We start from the raw sequence: 22,440 nt of genomic DNA, 5'->3' as shown, positions 1-22,440 counted from the left end.
GGCCCCCACAACCCTAAATTAGTTATTATTTTGATTCAAGTATCACAGAAACTAAAGTTTTTTTTTTTTTTATTATTTTTGTAATATCATTTGCTTTAGTTAATTTGTTATTTTGAATCGGGACTTGGAGCTTTATGTGGTCATTCAATACAAGAAAACTTCAAATGATTTGGAAAGGAGGCTAATGATAATGATGATAATGGCCTGTGTTTCAGTTATTTCTTAATTCCTTTGTCGGCTTATCATTCTATCTGTGTGTTACTAACTAGAGTTAGGTAAGGATTTCGAGAAATTTTCACCAAAGGTATGTTCCGTGAATAACAACTAGTTTAAAAGGCTTAAAGGTTTAAAGTTGGCTCATAAATGGCAGCGGAAAAGGAAAGTTACAATATCCTAGTTAGCAGAACTAGGACAATGCCCTAGAATCTGACCATATATACAGCACATATGATTGGCCAGGGAGGGCCAGGCAATGGCTGCTGATGACTCAGCCGGTAGACCTAATTTTTCCTTTTTTTCCTTTCCTCACTGGGCTATTTTCCCTGTTGGAGCCCCTGGGCTTATAGCATCCTGCTTTTCCAACTACGTTTGTAGCTTAGCAAATAATAATAATAATAATAATAATAATAATAATAATAATAATAATAATAATAATGCCTTAACGTAGGCAATCGGCTTCAGTACTGAACATCAATTACATGTTGAAATCAGGTGACGGGCAAAAGGGCTCTCAAACTGGGGAATAATTTTTCTCTTAATTTGATTCAAAATTTCTCTCACACTTTTTCATTGGTTATTACTTCTTCAACCTCCTTCATATTTTATCAACTGTCTCCTTCATTGCTGTTCAATCTCTCCTCCCATTTTCATTATCTAGATTTTTTTTAAGGCATAACATTACTGGGATTGGAGTTTTCCTCGAGCTGATATGGTCTTACCAACTATCCGATAATTATTTGTTTTATCGAGATAAGGCTCTTGGCATTTTGTCCGTTTTGCCCGTCACTATGATTAAGACTATCAGAGAAACATTGATTATTCTACTATTTTTCTTTTTTAAATCTGTTTCCCTTATATATATATATATACATATATATATATATATATATATATATATATATATATATATATATATATATATATATATATATATATATAGAGAGAGAGAGAGAGAGAGAGAGAGAGAGAGAGAGAGAGAGAGAGAGACTTACTGTACCTTATTACCTTATTTTTTGTTTGGGTTCCCCTAGGTCCCTCAGTGTGAGGCACCTCGTATATCCACCAGAGAGTTGCTAATGCATCTTCCGGTGTATTTTGCATCTTCCAGTCTTGGAAGAGAGAGAGAGAGAGAGAGAGAGAGAGAGAGAGAGAGAGAGAGAGAGAGAGAGAGAGAGAGAGAGAGAGAGAGACTACGATATTAATAAAGTTTTTGCCTCCTGTTGCTGATTTAAGTAAAGCTTTTATCAACAACCTTATAAACGCGTCACTAACTTGAGGACGTACTTGGATCATTATCAGATTAATAGATTCGATATAACGAATAGATAAAACTCGTGTTCATTTTCAGTCGGATGATATTTGATTTAATCTTTCGTGAAGAAGTTTTTTTTAAAGCTTTCTTCGTGAAACCGTCTTTGCTGGTAAGTGTAATGCTTGGTCTGATTCTTATCTTTAGTAAATCTGGATTTCAGTCGAATGCGAATTACTTTTGTGATGTAAAGAACTAAGTTTCATGTTTATGTGATCGAGATATATAACCGATTCTTAGATATCGAATTCAATGGCAACTGTGTGCTTTGCTAAGCCTAATGAAAAAGGACCACCGTAGTCACCTGTTTATATACACTGTTACAAATTTGCTGTAAATAAAACGGTGAGAATCCTGGAATAAATGTTGCCAGACATTTACCTTCTTAAAAACGTATATATTATCGTAAAAGAGTGGTATTACGATTACCCGTAAAATATAGTAATGAAGTAGGGTAAAATTACGGCCGCCTGTATTTTGCTGAAATACGGCTGAGAACAGTATAATTTTACGGAGAATTTCCAATTAAGATTAAGTTTTTCTTTAACAGTGTATGCATTGATGTGCGGTTGTTGAATTCTAGCATTGTTTAAAAAAAATAAAAGCCGTAACATTTCGACGTTTTTTTTGCCACACAGTAACTTAAAATTTCATTATACACTTGCTTCAAAGGTATATGGAATGTTACATGAAATGATAAAAGATGAATATTAATAATTTCATATAAAAAGGAAGCATGGCTTGACTTGACAATTTATGAAAGGAAAAGTATTTGTTATACTTTGAAATCTTAAAATATAACTTTAATAGTTTAAAGATATGAATAGTGAATGTTGTTTTTAAAGTGAAACTTTATTAGGTTGATGAACAGAGCAGTGATTGTGTTATTGCAAGGGGAACGACAGTTATTATTATTATTATTATTATTATTATTATTATTATTATTATTATCATTATTATTATTATTATTATTATTATTATTTTTATTATCATTTGTTAAGCTACAACTCTAGTTGGAAAAGAAGAATGCTATAAGCCCAGGGGCTCCAACGGGAAAAATGGCCCAGTGAGGAAAGGAAATAAGGAAATAAACTACAAGAGAAGTTTAAGAACAATAACAACATTAAAATAAATCTTTCATTTATAAACTATAAAATCTTCAAAATAACAAGAGGAAAGGAAATAAGATAAAATAGTGTGCCCAAATGTACCCTCAAGCAAGTTAACTCTAACCCAAGACAGTTGAAGACCATGGTACGTAGGCTATGGCACTATCCAAAGACTAGAGAACAATGGTTTGATTTTGAAGTGTCCTTCTCCTAGAAGAGCTGCTTACCATAGCTAAAGAGTCTTCAACCCTTACCAAGAGGAAAGTAGCCACTGAACAATTACAGCACAGTAGTAAACCTCCAGAGAGAAGAAGAATTATTTGGTAATTTCAGTGTTGTCAAGTGTATGAGGAAAGAGCAGAACGTGTAAAGAATAGTCCAGTCTATTCTGTTTATGTGTCAGCAATATGAAATGAGCCGTAACCAGAGAGAGTAGTACTGTCTGGCCAGTCAAAGGACCTAATAACTCACTAGCGGTAGTATCTCAACGGGTGGCTGGTTGTGTGAATATATATTTACAGAAGGAGCTAAAGTGGTAAATGCTTCTAATTCTATATTTGGAAAATTTCTAATGTTACTCATTCTTCCCTCAAGCCTAGCATTCAGCTGCAAAATCATTCCCTTCCAGTTAATTTGAATATATCTCCGAAGTCACATTTCAAGGAAATGTAACAATAATAGTTCATAAAAAGCTAATTTTTTTGTCTTATCATTATCGCTAATTAGATAAAGAAATGATACAAAAATGCTAGTCTATCCTTTTAAGCACAGTTATCAAAATTTTAATCTCAAACTCATTTTCATAATAAATCATTTCATAAGAAATGTAACAATAATAGTTCATAAAAAGCTAATTTTTCTATCTTATCATTATCGCTAATTAGATGAAGAAATGATACAAAAATGCTAGCCTATCCTTTTAAGCACAGTCATCAAAATTCTAATCTCAACTAATTTTCATAATAAATCACCGTAAAATTAAACTTGAAAACAATCATATCCGTATTTCATAAATCTATTTCAGAAAGAAAGTGATGCTGAAGCTAGGCGCGACCATATCGAGAAAATCTCACGAAATCCTGAGATTTCCGAGCACCTCACACAGATGGTCATCTGCTGTTTCCGGAAGCCTTTCCGCGGATGCTGGAAGCGGAGACGTTTTCAGTCCTGGAAGGGCCAAGAAGGCGTCGGAAATACCCGGTCCGAAGAGGTGGCCCTTGATCGGATCTTTCTACAGCATAGCTAAGCAAAACGGTAACTTTCGTAAACGGGATTAGCATATGACTGTTTATGCGTTCTTGTACACTTGATACTGTATACTGTGTAGGCGCTTACTACTGATGATTATGCTTATGTGCAAAATCAGAGCATATACACCCACCTACATACACGCACATGCATACATGTAGGTATATATCATATATACATATATACACATATAAATGCATATATGCATAGATATGTATATATGTACAATTTATATATATACATATATATGCATATATATATATATATATATATATATATATATATATATATATATATATATATATATATGTGTGTGTGTGTGTGTGTGTGTGATTTCGCCTGGGACTCTGATCCCGAGGTCGTTAAGAGAATCCAGACATTAATGTATTAAAAATATATATGGCTTATTTGAATATGAAAAACACGTAAAAATGTGCAAAATTTATCATTAATTGAATGCCAAGTAACAAACTACCAATTAGCTACGATGGTGAAGATGGGTTGATTTCAATTCTAAGTACAAAATACCTGAATTCGACAGGTATAAGTACAGAAGAATTGTCATTGACTTTTATCTTTCTTCGTGGCCAAGTGGCTTAGTCACTGTCTATACAAGCTTGCCGACCAGGGTTCGATTCCCGGCCGGAGCCAAGCTCTTGTCTTTGTGTGATTTCGCCTGGGACTCTGATCCCGAGGTCGTTAAGAGAATCCAGACATTAATGTATCAAAAATATATATGGCTTATTTGAATATGAAAAACACGTAAAAATGTGCAAAATTTATCATTAATTGAATGCCAAGTAACAAACTACCAATTAGCTACGATGGTGATGATGGGTTGATTTCAATTCTAAGTACAAAATACCTGAATTCGACAGGTATAAGTACAGAAGAATTGTCATTGACTTTTATCTTTCTTCGTGGCCAAGTGGCTTAGTCACTGTCTATACAAGCTTGCCGACCAGGGTTCGATTCCCGGCCGGAGCCAAGCTCTTGTCTTTGTGTGATTTCGCCTGGGACTCTGATCCCGAGGTCGTTAAGAGAATCCAGACATTAATGTATCAAAAATATATATGGCTTATTTGAATATGAAAAACACGTAAAAATGTGCAAAATTTATCATTAATTGAATGCCAAGTAACAAACTACCAATTAGCTACGATGGTGAAGATGGGTTGATTTCAATTCTAAGTACAAAATACCTGAATTCGACAGGTATAAGTACAGAAGAATTGTCATTGACTTTTATCTTTCTTCGTGGCCAAGTGGCTTAGTCACTGTCTATACAAGCTTGCCGACCAGGGTTCGATTCCCGGCCGGAGCCAAGCTCTTGTCTTTGTATGATTTCGCCTGGGACTCTGATCCCGAGGTCGTTAAGAGAATCCAGACATTAATGTATCAAAAATATATATGGCTTATTTGAATATGAAAAACACGTAAAAATGTGCAAAATTTATCATTAATTGAATGCCAAGTAACAAACTACCAATTAGCTACGATGGTGATGATGGGTTGATTTCAATTCTAAGTACAAAATACCTGAATTCGACAGGTATAAGTACAGAAGAATTGTCATTGACTTTTATCTTTCTTCGTGGCCAAGTGGCTTAGTCACTGTCTATACAAGCTTGCCGACCAGGGTTCGATTCCCGGCCGGAGCCAAGCTCTTGTCTTTGTGTGATTTCGCCTGGGACTCTGATCCCGAGGTCGTTAAGAGAATCCAGACATTAATGTATCAAAAATATATATGGCTTATTTGAATATGAAAAACACGTAAAAATGTGCAAAATTTATCATTAATTGAATGCCAAGTAACAAACTACCAATTAGCTACGATGGTGAAGATGGGTTGATTTCAATTCTAAGTACAAAATACCTGAATTCGACAGGTATAAGTACAGAAGAATTGTCATTGACTTTTATCTTTCTTCGTGGCCAAGTGGCTTAGTCACTGTCTATACAAGCTTGCCGACCAGGGTTCGATTCCCGGCCGGAGCCAAGCTCTTGTCTTTGTGTGATTTCGCCTGGGACTCTGATCCCGAGATCGTTAAGAGAATCCAGACATTAATGTATCAAAAATATATATGGCTTATTTGAATATGAAAAACACGTAAAAATGTGCAAAATTTATCATATATATATATATATATATATATATATATATATATATATATAGTAGTCCTAGTAGTCCTACCCAATTATCCCATCACAAACACTCTAGTGTTAGTTCCAGTATCATCAGAATTAGATGCTCACCAGAACGTCAGCCTGGCAAGCCCAAACCGACACTGTGGTACCTAACAACATCAGTATCCTCCCCAGTAAAAAAGCTTAAGCTCAGGGCCCTGGGCTGGGATCGATCTGCTGCCAAGCGAATGCTATGCAAATGAATTACCACTGATGCTAGGACATTTTGAATTAACACTCAAAATAAACAAGTTAACAAATAAATCCCTAGAACAGTGGTTCCCAAACTTTTTTCTGTCATTTCCCCCCTGCTCCCAGTTCAACCATCCAGATTTCCCCCTTCATGCCCCGCCCAGCCCTCATGCCCACTCGCCTGCATCAGAAATGGGCATGATACTCTAATTCTCCCCTTGAATATCATGTCAGTGAGAACGGATATGATCATATCAAAATTGAATGGCTAACAACATATTGCCGCACGTACTATGAGGACATTTTCTGCATGTTTTAGTTAGTAGATAGTGTAATTATTTCCCCCCTGGAAGCTTCATATTTCCGCCCAGGGGGAAATTTCCCCCAGGTTGGGAACCACTGCCCTAGAATTATTTATCGAATTCTGAGAATTCTTGTTTCATTTTCAGATCATCCTCCGGATAAGATACATTACTTCTGGGACGACTGTTTTGAAAAATATGGTCCAATTTTTCGACTGGACACACCTGGTCAGAAGCCAACAGTTTTCATCTACCTGCCTGAGCATGTGGACAAGTTATTGAAGCACACCCCCGAAAGCGAGAGGTCTGTTTTCAAGATTATTTCTCTGGTCAGAAACGCCGACAAGACGGACTCATTCGCCAAAAATGAAGCCGGGCTTTTGTTCGAGTGAGTACAGTACAGTTTATGACGAATGATTGACCTACTTTATGATAATGAAGAGCATGACCTATGTTGCACCTCAGGTATTACATTCATGTATATATATGTATATATATATATATATATATACACATATATATACATATACATATATCTATATATATGTATATATACACACACACATATATATATATATATATATATACATATATATATGTATATATATATATATATATATATATACATATATCCATATATATATATATATATATATATGTATATATATATGTATATATACATATATATATATATATATATATATAGATATATGTATATATATATATATATATACATATATATAGGTATATATATATATATATATATATATGTGTGTGTGTGTATATATACATATATATAGATATATGTATATGTATATAAATGTATATATATATGTATATATATATATATATATATATATATATATATATATATATCCTACATGATAAAGTGCAAGTGTCTGGTTTATATATTTATGAATCTATAAATGTATATATATGTACGCATATATATATGTATGTATATATTTATTTCCGGTCATGCTCAGCAGTTTTGTCAGACGTATACTTACTCGGTCTCTCCCCATACCGTAGGTAGGGGAGAGAGGGAGAAGTCATACTTTGGAGAGAGGGGGGTACCCCGAGAGGTATACTCGCAAACCACAACTGTTATATTGTATTTAGAAAGGGGGGGGGGAGGTGGGAAGGGTTAGTTCTGTGCCTGTACGTGTGTGTGCATATCTATCTAAATATTTAGCAGTCATCTTTAATGGGTCGCATACACTATAGTCCATTTCTTTTATCGAGGCAGATTTGCAATTTCCTGATCGCTTATTGGTTAGAATTATCTCGTCCAACCAATCAGCTATCAGGAAACTTTTCCGAGCTAAAAGGGCACCGCTGCGAGTCGGTGCAAAACTGCATCGCTAAAAGAAATTGACTATAGTATATATACAGTATATACATATATATATATATATATATACATATATATATACATATATATATGTAATACCTCGGGATACGAAATTAATTCGTTCCGGAGTGGCTTTCGTAACATGGTTTTTTTGTATGTTGAGTTGTATTTTACACATAATAGGATTTTAAGATCATCGGCGAATTTCGTTTCGTATCTTGAGTATTGTTTTGTAATATGAGGCGAAAAATCTTCGTATGTAAAATGAGTTTTTCGTATACAGAAACTTTCATATTTAGAGGTTTGTACTGTATACATACACACACAGACACAGACACATGTATATATATATATATATATATATATATATATATATATATATAGCCTATGTATGCATGTATATATATATATATATATATATATATATATATATATATATATACATATATATATATATATATATGTATATATATATATGTATATATATATATATATATATATATATATATATATATATATATATATATATATATATATATATATATATATATATATATATATATATATATATCTATACATCTAATCATACATACATAGAAATGCATATCCTTATATATACAGTATATATAAGTATACAAATATGTATTTAAATAGCTTTTCCATACAAATCTTTTATAACAGAGGTGGCGAACAAGGCGGAAGACTTCGGAAACTGACTCAAGGTCCAACAATGAAAATGAAGATTTTGAATCAGTACCTAGACAGAATGGATTCGATTAGCCTGGAATTCCTCGAAAAGTAAGCGAATATCAGCATCATTATTCCAGATCTATGCACTTTCTAATGAATTATTATTATTATTATTATTATTATTATTATTATTATTATTATTATTATTATTATTATTATTATTATTATGATTTATATCATTTATATGTTTATTATTATTATTATTATTATCATTATTATTAGCAAATCTACAACCCTACTGGACAAGCAAGATGCTATAAGGGAAAAATAGCCCAATCTCAACATATAAAACTAAGATGTATGAATATGATATCAAAGTATATCAGACAAACCTGAAATGCAATTTGTTACAAATTTATTTTTCAAATAAAGAAAGAAAAAAAAAATAGCGCTTTACAAGAATATGAGCTATCACCACCCATTTTTCAATCATGACCATAGTTTAAGATTACATTATTTTCCACGAATGAAAAGTAACGTGCTTTAACTTTTTTTTCAGGATTTACAAACTAAGGGATGACAAAAACGACCTTCCAGAAGATACCCTTGATCATATTTTCAACTGGGCTATGGAAAGTGAGTAAGACGTAACTGAATAAGCCTTTCAGAACTGTTAGGACATTCAACGTACATTTCTTACATTTATAATTTGAATATTTATGAAGCTTCTAGATAGCTACAATCACTTTACTTTAACACCACATGCACTCATTGTAAAGCTTGTACTGTACATAGCATCTCTAAACTTTAAAATGCTTTGAGTAGACTAAAAGCTTCTAGATAGCTACAATCACTTTACTTTAACACCACATGCACTCATTATAAAGCTTGTACTGTACATAGCATCTCTAAATTTTAAAATGCTTTGATTAGACTAAAGCTACTATCAGATCATTGCTCAGCAAGCATCTATAACGTTCAAAACGCTTCGAGAAGACTAAAATTACTATAAGATCTTTGCTCAGACAACGTCTATAACATTCTACAACCTTTATGACGCTTCGATACGGAGACTGATTTCAAGTTTGCTTGATATACTGTAATTTGATAACTGATACTATAGTCCATTTCTTTTATCGAGGCAGATTTGCACCGACTCGCAGCGGTGCCCTTTTAGCTCGGAAAAGTTTCCTGATCGCTGATTGGTTAGAATTATCTCGTCCAACCAATCAGCGATCAGGAAACTTTTCCGAGCTAAAATTGCACCGCTGAGAGTCGGTGCAAATCTGCATCGCTAAAAGAAATTGACTATAGTTTTAAGGTTTATATCATATTACCCTATGCTTTTTGTTATCGTCATATGAACGAAAACATTGTACAGTGGCCCAGCATTATGTAAACTGGTGGTGAAAGTAACTCAAAAAGTATTTTCTACTCTAACCTTCAACTTCAGACTTTTCTTGATTAGATAGTTTTACTCTTGATGACGGGAGCATTAGATCTTTAGAAACTGACAAACTGTTTCAATCTTAAATTTTTCTAATTAAGTTTGATTAGATATTATTCTCCAAATTTATCACCTTCTGTAGCAGACTGCAATTTTCCATTTTCTCAGCATGGCCAAACCACCTCAACACATTCATATCCACTCTAGCTGCTAAATCATTTCCTACACCCGTTCTCACTTTCACTACTTCTTTCTAACCCTATCTACTCTTAAATTTTTCTAATTAAGTTTGATTAGATATTATTCTCCAAATCAAGAAAGGATATTTGCCTTAGGACTTATAAACATAAATACTATTTTATTACCATTTATTGTACAAAGCAGGCAAGGAAGAGTAACTAAGATTATAACACCTGGAAACTGGAAGTTAGCGACTAAAAGAATACCAGTTTAACTCGTTAGACTTCAAGGTAGCAATATCAAAAAGGTACGTCTGAATTTTGTAAAGTTAAGACACTTTCTCATCACTAGGTGAACCACCTTAAATCATGTTAATACAACAAAGAACTAGAGAGGCACTCAGTAGAGAGCATGCCTTCGCCACATGCTCATAACTCAACTGTATACTTTTCTTCAAAATATGATAGATTTATCCTTGAGTCATACCTCACATGGCCACCATGTTTCTTTGAAATTGTTTCAGTAGTTTTTGCGTAAAGTTCATAAAAAAAGAAAGTAAAAAAATGCCATTTACTTAATATAGCAATTATATTGAAAGTAGTGATGTACTGTACTTCATCCAAAATGTTTTAGATTCAACCTGGGGTCATAATCATGACTATCAAGTTTGGTCAAAGTCGGTACCCTAAGTTTTGTGTAAAGTTGCTCACAATCAATCAAAAGATAAATGAACAAACAAACGGACGAAAAACACAGAGGTGAATATATACCCTTTGGAAAATCTTCGATTTAGGAGAGGACGCAACACGGTGATGACCAAATTAGTGTTGTACTTTTGTTTCATTACAGAGACCAATAAATAAAAAGTAATGTTTTTAAGGTCAATAATCCTAGAGCATTAGGAGGAGACTAAATCTTTCTCAAAACGACAAGGAGTGTGTGGGAGCGAATAGATACACAAATAAGAAGAATGCTAGGTGGAAAAAGATAAGAGCTACTACTTGATTTTCCAATGGTGAAGCGGGATCGTATAGGAGCACCGGAAGGTGATAGGATGTGCAACGGCTCCTTACTTAGTGTACCCCTTAGAGGATTAGACTGGGTAAAGTCTGTTTGGGGTGCAGATATCTATGGTTATCTTAGGATACGTCCATGATTATACAAGGAATCTTCGGATAGTCGTTTCCCGGGGGTTGGAACCCCGTGATACCTGACGGTAATTCTCTTGTAATATCACTCGCAGAAATAAGTTGCCAGAAGGAACTTCCATCAGGACGACATGGCTATCTCACCCAAAAATAGATTTTTCATACGTCAAAATCCCTTCAATTGTTAACATTCCCGTTTGATTTTATAACACTCTTGTAACGTTTTTGCTTCATTGTCTTCAACTTACCTATCTTCATCCATTCCTTTCTATTATGATATTCTTATTTACATCTTATCAACACAGTTGTAGGTTGTTGTTTCACCAGATATTATTAGTCACTTATTTCTATGCGTGGCCAAGAACTTTTTGAATAATCCTCATACCAATGAAACAGAATGAACTACATTAGGATAAATTACTCCCTTTTTAAAAACGGTTAAATTGTCTTCCGGTACTTAAGTCTAACCAGAATTTATTTAAATCCGTATAACAATAAACCGGCTTTCTAAGTACATATAAAAAACAAGTTATGAAATAGCCAAAGAATGGTCGTGTGAATTACCAAACAGGTTATGAAAATTACTTCTAGAATTTTACGTAATAATCCATAAAAGTATTATATAATTCCTGCATTGTAATTAAAACTCTCTCTCTCTCTCTCTCTCTCTCTCTCTCTCTCTCTCTCTCTCTCTCTCTCTCTCTCTCTCTCTCTCTCTCTCTCTCTCTGGGTATACTTATGACTGGACTCAGACGTTCATGTTCCCTCCAAGTTCACATCTATTTATCTATCTATCAACCTAACCATCTCTCTGTCTCTATGTTTTCCGTTCTCTATTCTACCATTCTATCGGTTCACCTATTGTGTGTATCCTTTTACAATCTTATTGTTTTTTCTTGTTTCTCTCAATCCATTTATCAAGTTATAGGCCATTTCTTTTATCTAGGCAGATTTGCACCGACTCGCAGCGGTGCCCTTTTAGCTCGGAAAAGTTTCCTGATCGCTGATTGGTTAGAATTATCTCGTCCAACCAATCAGCGATCAGGAAACTCTTCCGAGCTAAAAGGGCACCGCTACGAGTCGGTGCATATCTGCATCGCTAAAAGAAATGGACTATAGTTACATAGATAGATAGATGAATATATAGATAGCTATCTCATTCCATGTTTTATGATTCTATCTATCTATCAATCACTATCTCTTTAAAATATCTTGTTTAAGGCTTGTGTCTGGTAACCTTCAGCCGAAGAATCGGATGTCTCGATGGGTCTAAAGAAAGTGTACAAATCATACAGGACATCCACAATTTTTTGATTTCCATTCGAGAAGTATCGTTCGAATTTGGACTTCTCTGGCAATGGTTTCGAACACCTGCGTACAAGAAATTTGAGACAGCTCACAATAAAATTCTGGGGTAAGTCTGGAAGATTTTTTTTGTCTTTTAAGGTTATTGTGGCATTTTTGTCATTATTATTATTACTTGCTTAAGCTACAACCCTAGTTGGAAAAGCAGGATGCTATAAGCCCAAGGGGCTCCAACAGGGAAAGTAGCTTAGTGAGGAAAGGAAACAAGGAAAGATAGAATATTTTAAGAGCAACAATATTAGAATAAATATCACTTTATAAGCGATGAAAACTTTAACAAAACAAGTGGAAGAGAAATAAGATATAAGATAGAACAGTGTGCCCGAGTGTACCCTCAAGCAAGAGAACTCTAACCCAAGACAGAGGAAGACCATGGTACAGAGGCTAAGGCACTACCAAAGATTAGAGAATAATGGTTTGATTTTGGAGTGTCCTTCTCCTAGAAGAGCTGCTTACCACAGCTAAAGAGCCTCTTCTACCCTTACAAAGAGGAAAGTGGCCACTGAACAATTACAGTACAGTAAGAAGAATTTTTTGGTAATCTCAGTGTTGTCAGGTGTATGAGGACAGAGGAGAATATGTAACGAATAGGCCAGACTATTCGGTGTGTGAATATGTAGGCAAAGGGAAAATTAACCGTAACCAGAGAGAAGGATCCAATGTAGTAGTGTCTGGCCAGTCAAAAGACCCCATAACTCTCTAGTGGTAGTATCTCAACGGGTTGCTGATGGCCTGGCCAGCCTACTACCTATATTTGTCCATCAGATTTATTAATATGATTTTTCTCTAGATTTATTTGAAAGATTAAATCGACATGAATAAGAGCATAGACGAACAAGCAAAAAGGGTTTATTGCATCGTGTTTAGATTGAGGATATTAAGATTAAAAAAGAAAAAATATTTAATGGCTTTTGTATAAAAACAGTACAATATTTACTGATGTTAATTTGTTATGTGATATAATGATTCCGAATTAATCTTACGATCGCTTAGAATGGACTGAATAAACAACATAGGATAGTTTGAATTAAAAATAATAATAATAATAATAATAATAATAATAATAATAATAATAATAATGATAATGATAATAATAATAATTATAATAATAATAATAATAATAATAATAATAATATTAAAAATAATAATAAAAACAACAACAATAATAATAATAATAATAATAATAATAATAATAATAATAATAATAATAATGATATGTTTTCCTTGTTGCGTTTCACAAGTCATGTCTGAAGTCAAATGGCATCCGTTATTTTTCAATAAAGGGTTATTTTCCCAAGTGATCACTCAAACAGCACATACTAAGTTAAAGGCTTTTAGTTTTAAGGAACAAGCAAATCTTGGGATTTCGAAGGAAATAAATTTGTTGGAGATTGTTGTGGTTTTGATTTGCTTAATACTACGCAGTACTCTAGAAGTTTTATTCCAGCTGTTACCAAGTTGTGGAATGATCTTCCTAATCGGGTGGTTGAATCAGTAGAACTTCAAAAGTTCAAAGTTGGAGCAAATGCTTTTTTGTTGACCAGGCGGACATGAGTCTTTTTATAGTTTATTTATGACATATTTGTTTTTGATGTTGTTGATAGTTTATTATATGACATGTCTGTTTTGACGTTGTTTCTTATTTTAGAATGATTTATTGTTAATTTGTTCTCTTCATTTATTTATTTCCTTATTTCCTTTCCTCACTGAGCTATTTTTCCCTGTTGGAGCCCCTGGGCTTATAGCATCTTGCTTTTCCAACTAGGGTTGTAGCTTCGATAGTAATAATAATAATAATAATATTTGTATTGTTAGAAGTAGTATCAGTAGATATTTATTATCTTTCGAAGTATTTGTCTAATGACTTCTTTGTATTCCTAATGATTTAATACATACAATGCAAAAAATTCTTGTTCACTGCACTGTAATTGTTCAGTGGCCAATTTCCTCTTGGTAAGGGTAGAAGAGACTCTATAGCTATGGTAAGCTGCTCTTCTAAGAGGAGGACACTCCAAAATCAGACCATTGTTCTCTAGTCTTGGGTAGTGCTATAGCCTCAGTACCATGGTCTTCCACTGTCTTGCATTGGAGTTCTCTTGCTTGAGGGTACAATCGGGCACACTATTCCGTCTTATATGCCTCCCTCTTGTTTTGTTATAGTTTTTATAGTTTTTATAGGATATATTTATTCTAATGTTGTTGATGTTCTTAAAATATTTTATTTTACCTTGTTTCCTTTCCTCACTGGGCTATTTTCCCTTATAGTATCCTGCTTTTCCAACTAGGGTTGTAGCTTAGTAAGTAATAGTGATAATAATAATAATAATAATAATAATAATAATAATAATAATAATAATAACGTGAAACACTAACACTACTCTACGTGAGCTCCCCCTCAAGACTTGTAGGCAATTTGTTCCTCAAACAGAACAATAGAATATCTAGCGTCTTAATTTGCTCCAAAATTTGTATCTATATGAATTTTGAAGAAGTTTGCAGATGAAATTATTTCGTGTTTATAAGTAAACCACCAAATACAGCTTGATATGAATGAATAATTTTGGTCAGTTATTAGAAAGTATTGACTCTTTCTTAATAATATTTGAAAATCTAGTTATTTTGGTGTAATGTTGCCCTCTCCTATCAATACCTAACGATAGATTTAACTAATAACAAGAAGATATTTGAAGACTTGTTTTTTTTTATATTTTTTATACAAAATCATGATGCTGTTTCATCAATGGGCTCACAAGTAGATTCTGTGAATTTTCTTATGCATTTTTTTTTTATTATGAAATTCACATTTACAATAATACAATTTATAACATATATACATCATTGAATATTTAAATGAATAATTCATTACTTTTTATATACTATATTTATAATTGCAGTTTTTACTATTTATATAAATATGTTTTTAAATAAAAAATATATCTAGTCGTGAATACTCTTTTAAGAGAAGTTTTAAATCCTGTTTTAATTACATTAAACGTATTTATGGTTCTACTTTTATTATTTTCTTATATATTAATACAGTAATATCTAAATAGCTCATATTTTTATCGTATCGTGTTTACCTTTCTCATGCAAGGACGCTCATGAATCTTATGCATTATTATTATTATTATTATTATTATTATTATTATTATTATTACTTGCTAAGCTACAGCCCTAGTTGGAGAAGCAGGATGCTATAAGCCCAGGGGACCCAGCAGGGAAAATAGCCCAGTGAGGAAAGGAAACAAGGAAACAAAATATTTTAAGAACAGTAACAACATTAAAATAATCATTTTCTATATAAACTATAAAAACTTTAACAAAACAAGAGGAAGAGAAATTAGATAGAATAGTGGTATCGAACGCTGGAGAGGTCACTGAATGAGCGAGTCCCTTTTCTTCCAAGGTACGTAAAAGAGGTCGTGGAGAGGTCAAAGGTCACACTCCAATCTAAGCTGGAAGACGACAAGGAGCTTGATTTGATTGAGACGTTCCTCACCACGCCTGGAATGAAAATGAGTGACCTATATGTGTACTTGATGGATTTCCTCGCTGCCGGCATTGACAATGTGAGTAAGCTTTTAAGCTTTTAAGTCTTTGAGTGTATTTAAACCTTAGAAGTCACGAAGGCAAATGAACTAGACAGAATTGAGTAGCTTTTGGAAAAATCTCTCTCTCCCAGTAGTAGAAGATAAAATGCACAAAAGCACGTAAATCATGGGGAAATAAAGACATATCCCTGAACAAGAAGAAAATTCTATGCCACTGGCCCTACAAATAATAGACAGTCTTAATATATTTCATATTTATTCATTTGAGTTATCCTTTCTTAAAGCTAAAGGAACGCAAGTTATTTTTTTTAACACAATTTACATCTACCTCAAAATGATCTCATTATGAATCTATTATGACAATCATCATCTCTTTTTTTTTTACTTTACTACATGAACGACCTAATTCTTAATAAAACAAACCATTACACTAAGATTTTTCTCTTACTGTTCAACTTTCATTTATATTTGTAGTTCCAGTGTTCTAATAACTTCAGACTTTGTACCTATCTCAATGCATGTGGAAATCAGGGGAGTAAAATAAGTTTGATTTCAGCTCTTGCTTTAAGGAATCGACTTATTCACATTATGTGTGATAAGTAATCTTTCATCACTCCATGAATAAAAATCCTTGAACTTCATTATATTATAATCATACCTAAATTTCAATTTTTCTAGAAACAGACCTTATGATTTAGAAGATGTAAATAGTTTACAATATCAGAGAGAGAGAGAGAGAGAGAGAGAGAGAGAGAGAGAGAGAGAGAGAGAGAGAGAGAGAGAGAGAGAGAGAGAGAGAGAGATGTATTTACGCAAGGATAATTCACCAGACTTCTGCCACGATCGCTTTCACAATGCTCAACTTGGCCAGACATCCAGAGAAGCAAGCCAAAGTTCACGAGGAACTGGACAGAGTTCTTGGCAAGGATGTGGATCAGCTGAAACCTCAACATTTGGGTCAACTTTCCTACCTAAAGGGAGCTGTTAAAGAGACACTCAGGTAAACAAACGTAATTTACTTCTGATTGATTTACGAGGAAAAACAATTATGAAATGCTTGATTTCATGGAATTATGTGATAATTGATTATTTAACCCTTTTACCCCCAGGCTATTTGGAAATTTCCAACCCTTAACCACCAGGGGGTTATTTTTTCCCAGCACATTTTGCAGTATATATTTCTTAAATTGCTCTAAAAGCCTTAATTTTTGTCATAGAGAGGTCAGGTTGGTCTCATTCTCTTGGAAAATGCCTGAATTTCTCAAAAAATTATAAAAAATATGCAAAATAAAAATTTATAGCAGTTTTTTGCCAGGACGTATAATTTCAAAATAATATTGCCATCTCTTGAAACAGACTGAATCCAGTGTCTTTTGGAGTCATCAGAGAACCGGAGCGTGACATTGAGATTGGAGGGTACACCATTCCCCCGGGGGTGAGTTCGCTTTCAATTAAAGGCCTGAGCCATTTACTTACATGGGTGATTAACATACCGGCCTTGATTACGTTGCTGATAACGTTTCATGATTGATAATCTTAGATTGCTCAAAGAAATGACTTATGACGCTACACACACACACACACACACACACACACACATATATATACATATATATATATATATATATATATATATATATATATATATATGTATATATATATGTATATATATATATATATAAATATATATATATATATATATATATATGTGTGTGTGTGTGTGTGTGTGTGTGTGTGTGTGAATATATATATATATATATATATATATATATATATATATATATATATATATATATATATATATATATATATATGTCACTGTCAATGTCACTGTCCATTGCCTCTGTCATTCATGAGCGGTCTTTAAACCTTCAAGAAAGTGTGGGTTACATCATACATACTTGACACTTCAATTTGTCGTTCTGTTAGTTTTATCAATTATTTTCATTGGTCTATGTATACACACCGAGTACAACTTTTCTCAAGGTGTTTCGTTGTTCCGCACTTTACATCTGGCAATCAAAATGTCGTCTGTAGGATATAGTTTTTAAATTTTTTTTTATTAAAATCAAAATACTACCATATACCTTCTATTATATCATAAGAAATTACGTTTTAGTCTAATTTTCAGTTATTTTTAATCTGCTGTGCACTCAGGAAACAGGCAATGATCCCTCTCCTGATTCATTAAAGCATTTCTTTTACACAGGCATACCTTACACACTCTGGTCAGCTACTCAATTACACTTGGAGTATATTGTGTAGTTGAGCTGACTTTGTTAAATTGTAAAATATAAAACTATACACCAATAAGTGTAAGATCGCAACTATTCATATATGAGAACAGACAGCTGATGTTTATGTAACCGGTCAGTATCATCTTTACAATATCAGCAGTGGACTACTCCCTCTCTCTCTCTTTCGCTCTCTTTTGCTCTCTTTCTCTCTTTCCCTACCTTGAATGACTACTCTCTCTCTCTTTCGCTCTCTTTTGCTCTCTTTCTACTCTTTCCCTACCTTGAATGACTACTCCCTCTCACACTCTCTCTCTCTTCCTTCTTCTTCTCCTACCGTTGTTATAACGAAAGGAGGTCTTCAAGGCAACAAGGCATTCCATTGTCGTTGTCGTTGTTCAAGTTTTCTTCTCTGTCGCCTTCGTCGTCGACGTCGACGTCTTCGTCGTAGTCAACGTCGACGTCTTCATCGTAGTCGACGTCGACGTTTTTGTCGTAGTCGACGTCGACGTCTTCGTCGTAGTCGACGTCGACGTCTTCGTCGTAGTCGACGTCGACGTCTTCATCGTCGTTGACGTCTTCGTCATAGTCGACGTCGACGTCTTCGTCGTAGTCTTTGTCGTCGTCGTCGTGTTCATAGTCGTAGCTGTTGTCTTTATTACCATTATTAAAATTATTAAGGTTATCAATATTATCATAATTATTAAAATCATAATGCACATTGAAATGATTAAGATTGGATATTTAACCTTATAATGCTTTCAGTTCGCTGTTTTCGTGTTGACCAAACAATCATCGATGATGGAGGAACATTTCCCAAGAGCTACAGAGTTCCTGCCCGAGAGGTGGCTTCGTGATCGCCCACTGGGTTCCATCAACCCGTACGCCTCCTTGCCCTTTGGCGTAGGACCTCGTAGCTGCATTGGCAGGAGACTGGCTGAACAAGAAATGTATACTTTACTTGCCAGGGTGAGTTTGGTAACATGTTATTAGTGAATTTTGCTAAGAATTTTTTTTTTTTTTTTTTTTTTTTTTTTTTTTTATGAAAATAATCATTGGATCTTGTGTTGCTTCGATTATTTCTAATATTTCAGTAATAAAAAAGTAAGGTTGAAATCTCCATTTATCAATTCTATACTGTTAAAAATTTGCCGTAAAGAAAAAACAGTAAAAATCGTGGAATAAATGTTGCCAGGCATTTACCGTTTTAAAAACGGATACATTGACGTTAAGGAGTGATATTACGGTCACCAAACCGTAAAATATAATAACAAAGTATGGTAAAATTACGGTCGCTTGTATTTTATAGAAATACGGCTGAGAACAGTATGTTTTACGGAGAATTTCTGATTAAAATCACCTTTTTTTTTAATAGTGTGGTAAGTGTACGTTAGATTGACAAAAGTAAACTTTTTTTTAGCGAGGCAGATTTGCACCGACTCGCAGCGGTGCCCTTTTAGCTCGGAAACGTTTCCTGGTCGCTGATTGGTTGGACAAGATAATTCTAACCAATCAGGTAGCAGGAAACTTTTTCCGAGCTAAAAGGGTACCGCTGCGAGTCGGTGCAAATCTGCCACATTAAGAAAAATTGAATATAGTGTTGTTACTTGCAATCAGAAGCAATTTACAGTTACTTGGCATTCGAAGTAGATTGTTATTAACAGAATGTGAATAATAATTACGTTCTCCGACTTGAATTCAAAGATTGCACAAGGTATACTGTGTAACTCTTACATAGTTCTGATTTTGTATGGCGATGATTTTCATTTATTATTTGATAAGAAAAGCTATTTAACTATTTGTATAGTGATATACGCTGTTAAAAAAGAACCGTTATCTTAATCGGAAAGTCTCCGTAAATATAAACTGTTTTCAGCCGTATTTCAGTAAAATACAGGCGACCTAATTCTATCTCACTTTTTTTTATTAAATTTTACGGGTTGGAGACCGTAATATCATTCCATTACGTCAATATATCCATTTTTAAAACGGTAAAAAACCTGGAAAAAATGTTCCAGACATTTACCGTTTTTTAATGTCAATTTTTAACATTGTATTTTGTGGAGGTTAGTCAACCAGGCAACTTTAATCAATTAAGACCATTTTTTTTTCAAATTGCAGATGTTTCACAAGTACAAAATTGAGTGGAGACATGGTGATGTTGGCACAAGAATGAACCTACTCCTGTTACCCGATAAGCCATTGAGATTCACCATGACGAAGAGACAGTGAAAATTTAGTTTCTCTTCCTCTTGTTATTTTGAAGTTTTTTATAGTTTATATATGAATGATTTATTCTAATGTTATTATTGTTTTTAAACTTCTCTTGAAGTTCATTTCCCTTATTTCCTTTCCTCACTGGACTATTTTCCTTGTTGGAGCCCTTGGGCTTATAGCATCCTGCTTTTCCAACTAGGGTTGTAGCTTAGCTAATAATAACAACAACAACAACAACAATAATTCATTTCCTTATTTCCTTTCCTCACTGGACTATTTTCCTTGTTGGAGCCCTTGGGCTTATAGCATCCTGCTTTTCCAACTAGGGTTGTAGCTTAGCTAATAATAACAACAATAACAACAACAACAATAATAAAAAAAATAACAACAACAACAACAACAACAACAACAACAACAATAATAATAATAATAATAATAATAATAATAATAATAATAATAATAATAATAATAATAATAACAACAAGGATCTCTTCATTTCAAGTGGTTGGAAATTTAACTATCCAATTCATTCGTGACATTATATCCTAAGTTATACCTGCCATTGTATTTTTTCTTTTCAAAGCAACGGTTCTTTGGAGAATTCAGGGGAATAAAGCTGCCTTCGTCTTGAATTACAAAGTTTTCATAGCGTAAGGAATCTGCTTTGAATTACGGAGTAAAATACATTAGTTATTTAAATTAAGTTAATTAAATTGAATTATCTCTTCCACATGAATATTAAAAAAAGTATTATCATCCCCTTGTGAATCTCTGGGAAAATCGTGTTTTTTTCTGTGTTAGTCATGAGTTTCCAGGGGCTTGTTATTTTTATTTTTTTGTGATGATAATGATAATTATAATAATAAAAATAATAGTATTGATTTTTAATCTTTAAGATTATGAATTAATAGAGTAAAAATGGGAGGACGTCAGTAACAATTTTATTTTTTTTTTTTATTTTTGTTAAATATAGCAAAATGAGAGGATTTAAGATACAGTCCACCGTCTGCTTGAAATAGTAAAACGGTCGATGAAAATTTAGTTCCTTTGGTCGCTGCAATCTCACCGTCCTTGTGAGCTAACGGAGCGGGGGGGTGGGGGGGGGGGGGGGTGGGGGGGGGGTTTGGGGGAGCCCATAGGTCTATCTGCTGAGTCATTAGCAGCCATTGCCTGGCCCTCCTAGGTCCTACCTTGGGTGGAGAGGGAGCTTTGGTGCTGATCATATGTATAAATATGGTCAGTCTCTAGGGCATTGTCCTGCTCGATAAGGCAATGTCACGGAGGGGGTGGGGGTTTGGGGGAGCCTATAGGTCTATCTGCTGAGTCATTAGCAGCCATTGCCTGGCCCTCCTAGGTCCTACCTTAGGTGGAGAGGGGTCTTAGGCTGATCATATATATATATATATATGGTCAGTCTCTATGGCATTTTCCTCCTTGATAGGGCAATGTCACTGTCCCTTGCCTCTGCCATTCATGAGTGGATTTTAAACCTTTAAAAACCATTCATTAATGACTTATGAATAGCTAACATCTCAAGTCTAACACTGGTCTAGCAGTATGTCGTGCTAGCAAACTATACTCAGTTTTTTTTAATGAGGCACATTTGCACTGAATCGCAGGAGTGCTCTTTTAGCTCGGAAAAGTTTCCTGCTATCTGATTGGTTAGAATGATCTTGTCCAACCAATCA

The 22,440-nt window shown here is 33.8% G+C and overlaps 1 protein-coding gene across 2 annotated transcripts; it reads left to right on the top strand.

Moving 5' to 3' along the window:
* Window positions 1-1,550: 1,550 nt before the first annotated feature.
* Window positions 1,551-20,802, top strand: LOC137654965 (probable cytochrome P450 49a1). 2 transcript variants are annotated; one of them, XM_068388862.1, is made up of 11 exons: window positions 1,551-1,640; window positions 3,662-3,891; window positions 6,714-6,954; window positions 8,602-8,718; window positions 9,170-9,246; window positions 12,607-12,799; window positions 16,157-16,319; window positions 17,132-17,301; window positions 17,658-17,736; window positions 19,301-19,504; window positions 20,657-20,802. In XM_068388862.1, exons 2-11 carry the CDS (start codon window positions 3,672-3,674, stop codon window positions 20,765-20,767), a joined length of 1,575 nt encoding a protein of 524 aa, XP_068244963.1. In that variant the 5' UTR covers window positions 1,551-1,640; window positions 3,662-3,671; the 3' UTR covers window positions 20,768-20,802. The 2 variants fall into 2 exon arrangements, with proteins under 2 accessions (XP_068244963.1, XP_068244964.1); XM_068388863.1 differs by lacking the exon at window positions 1,551-1,640 and adding an exon at window positions 2,623-3,172.
* The last annotated feature ends 1,638 nt before the right edge of the window (window positions 20,803-22,440 follow it).

Source organism: Palaemon carinicauda, chromosome 16 (assembly GCF_036898095.1).
Source record: "Palaemon carinicauda isolate YSFRI2023 chromosome 16, ASM3689809v2, whole genome shotgun sequence".
NCBI lineage: Eukaryota > Metazoa > Arthropoda > Malacostraca > Decapoda > Palaemonidae > Palaemon > Palaemon carinicauda.
Note: the sequence above shows the minus strand (reverse complement) of the source record. Positions and strands in the feature narration are given on the sequence as shown.

Coding starts and splice junctions, on each gene's coding strand:
- LOC137654965 (XM_068388862.1), top strand. CDS start 3,672: ATGCTGAAGCTAGGCGCGACCATATCGAGAAAATCTCACGAAATCCTG. Junction 3,892..6,713: donor CAGCATAGCTAAGCAAAACG/GTAACTTTCGTA, acceptor TTTCATTTTCAG/ATCATCCTCCGGATAAGATA. Junction 6,955..8,601: donor GAAGCCGGGCTTTTGTTCGA/GTGAGTACAGTA, acceptor CTTTTATAACAG/AGGTGGCGAACAAGGCGGAA.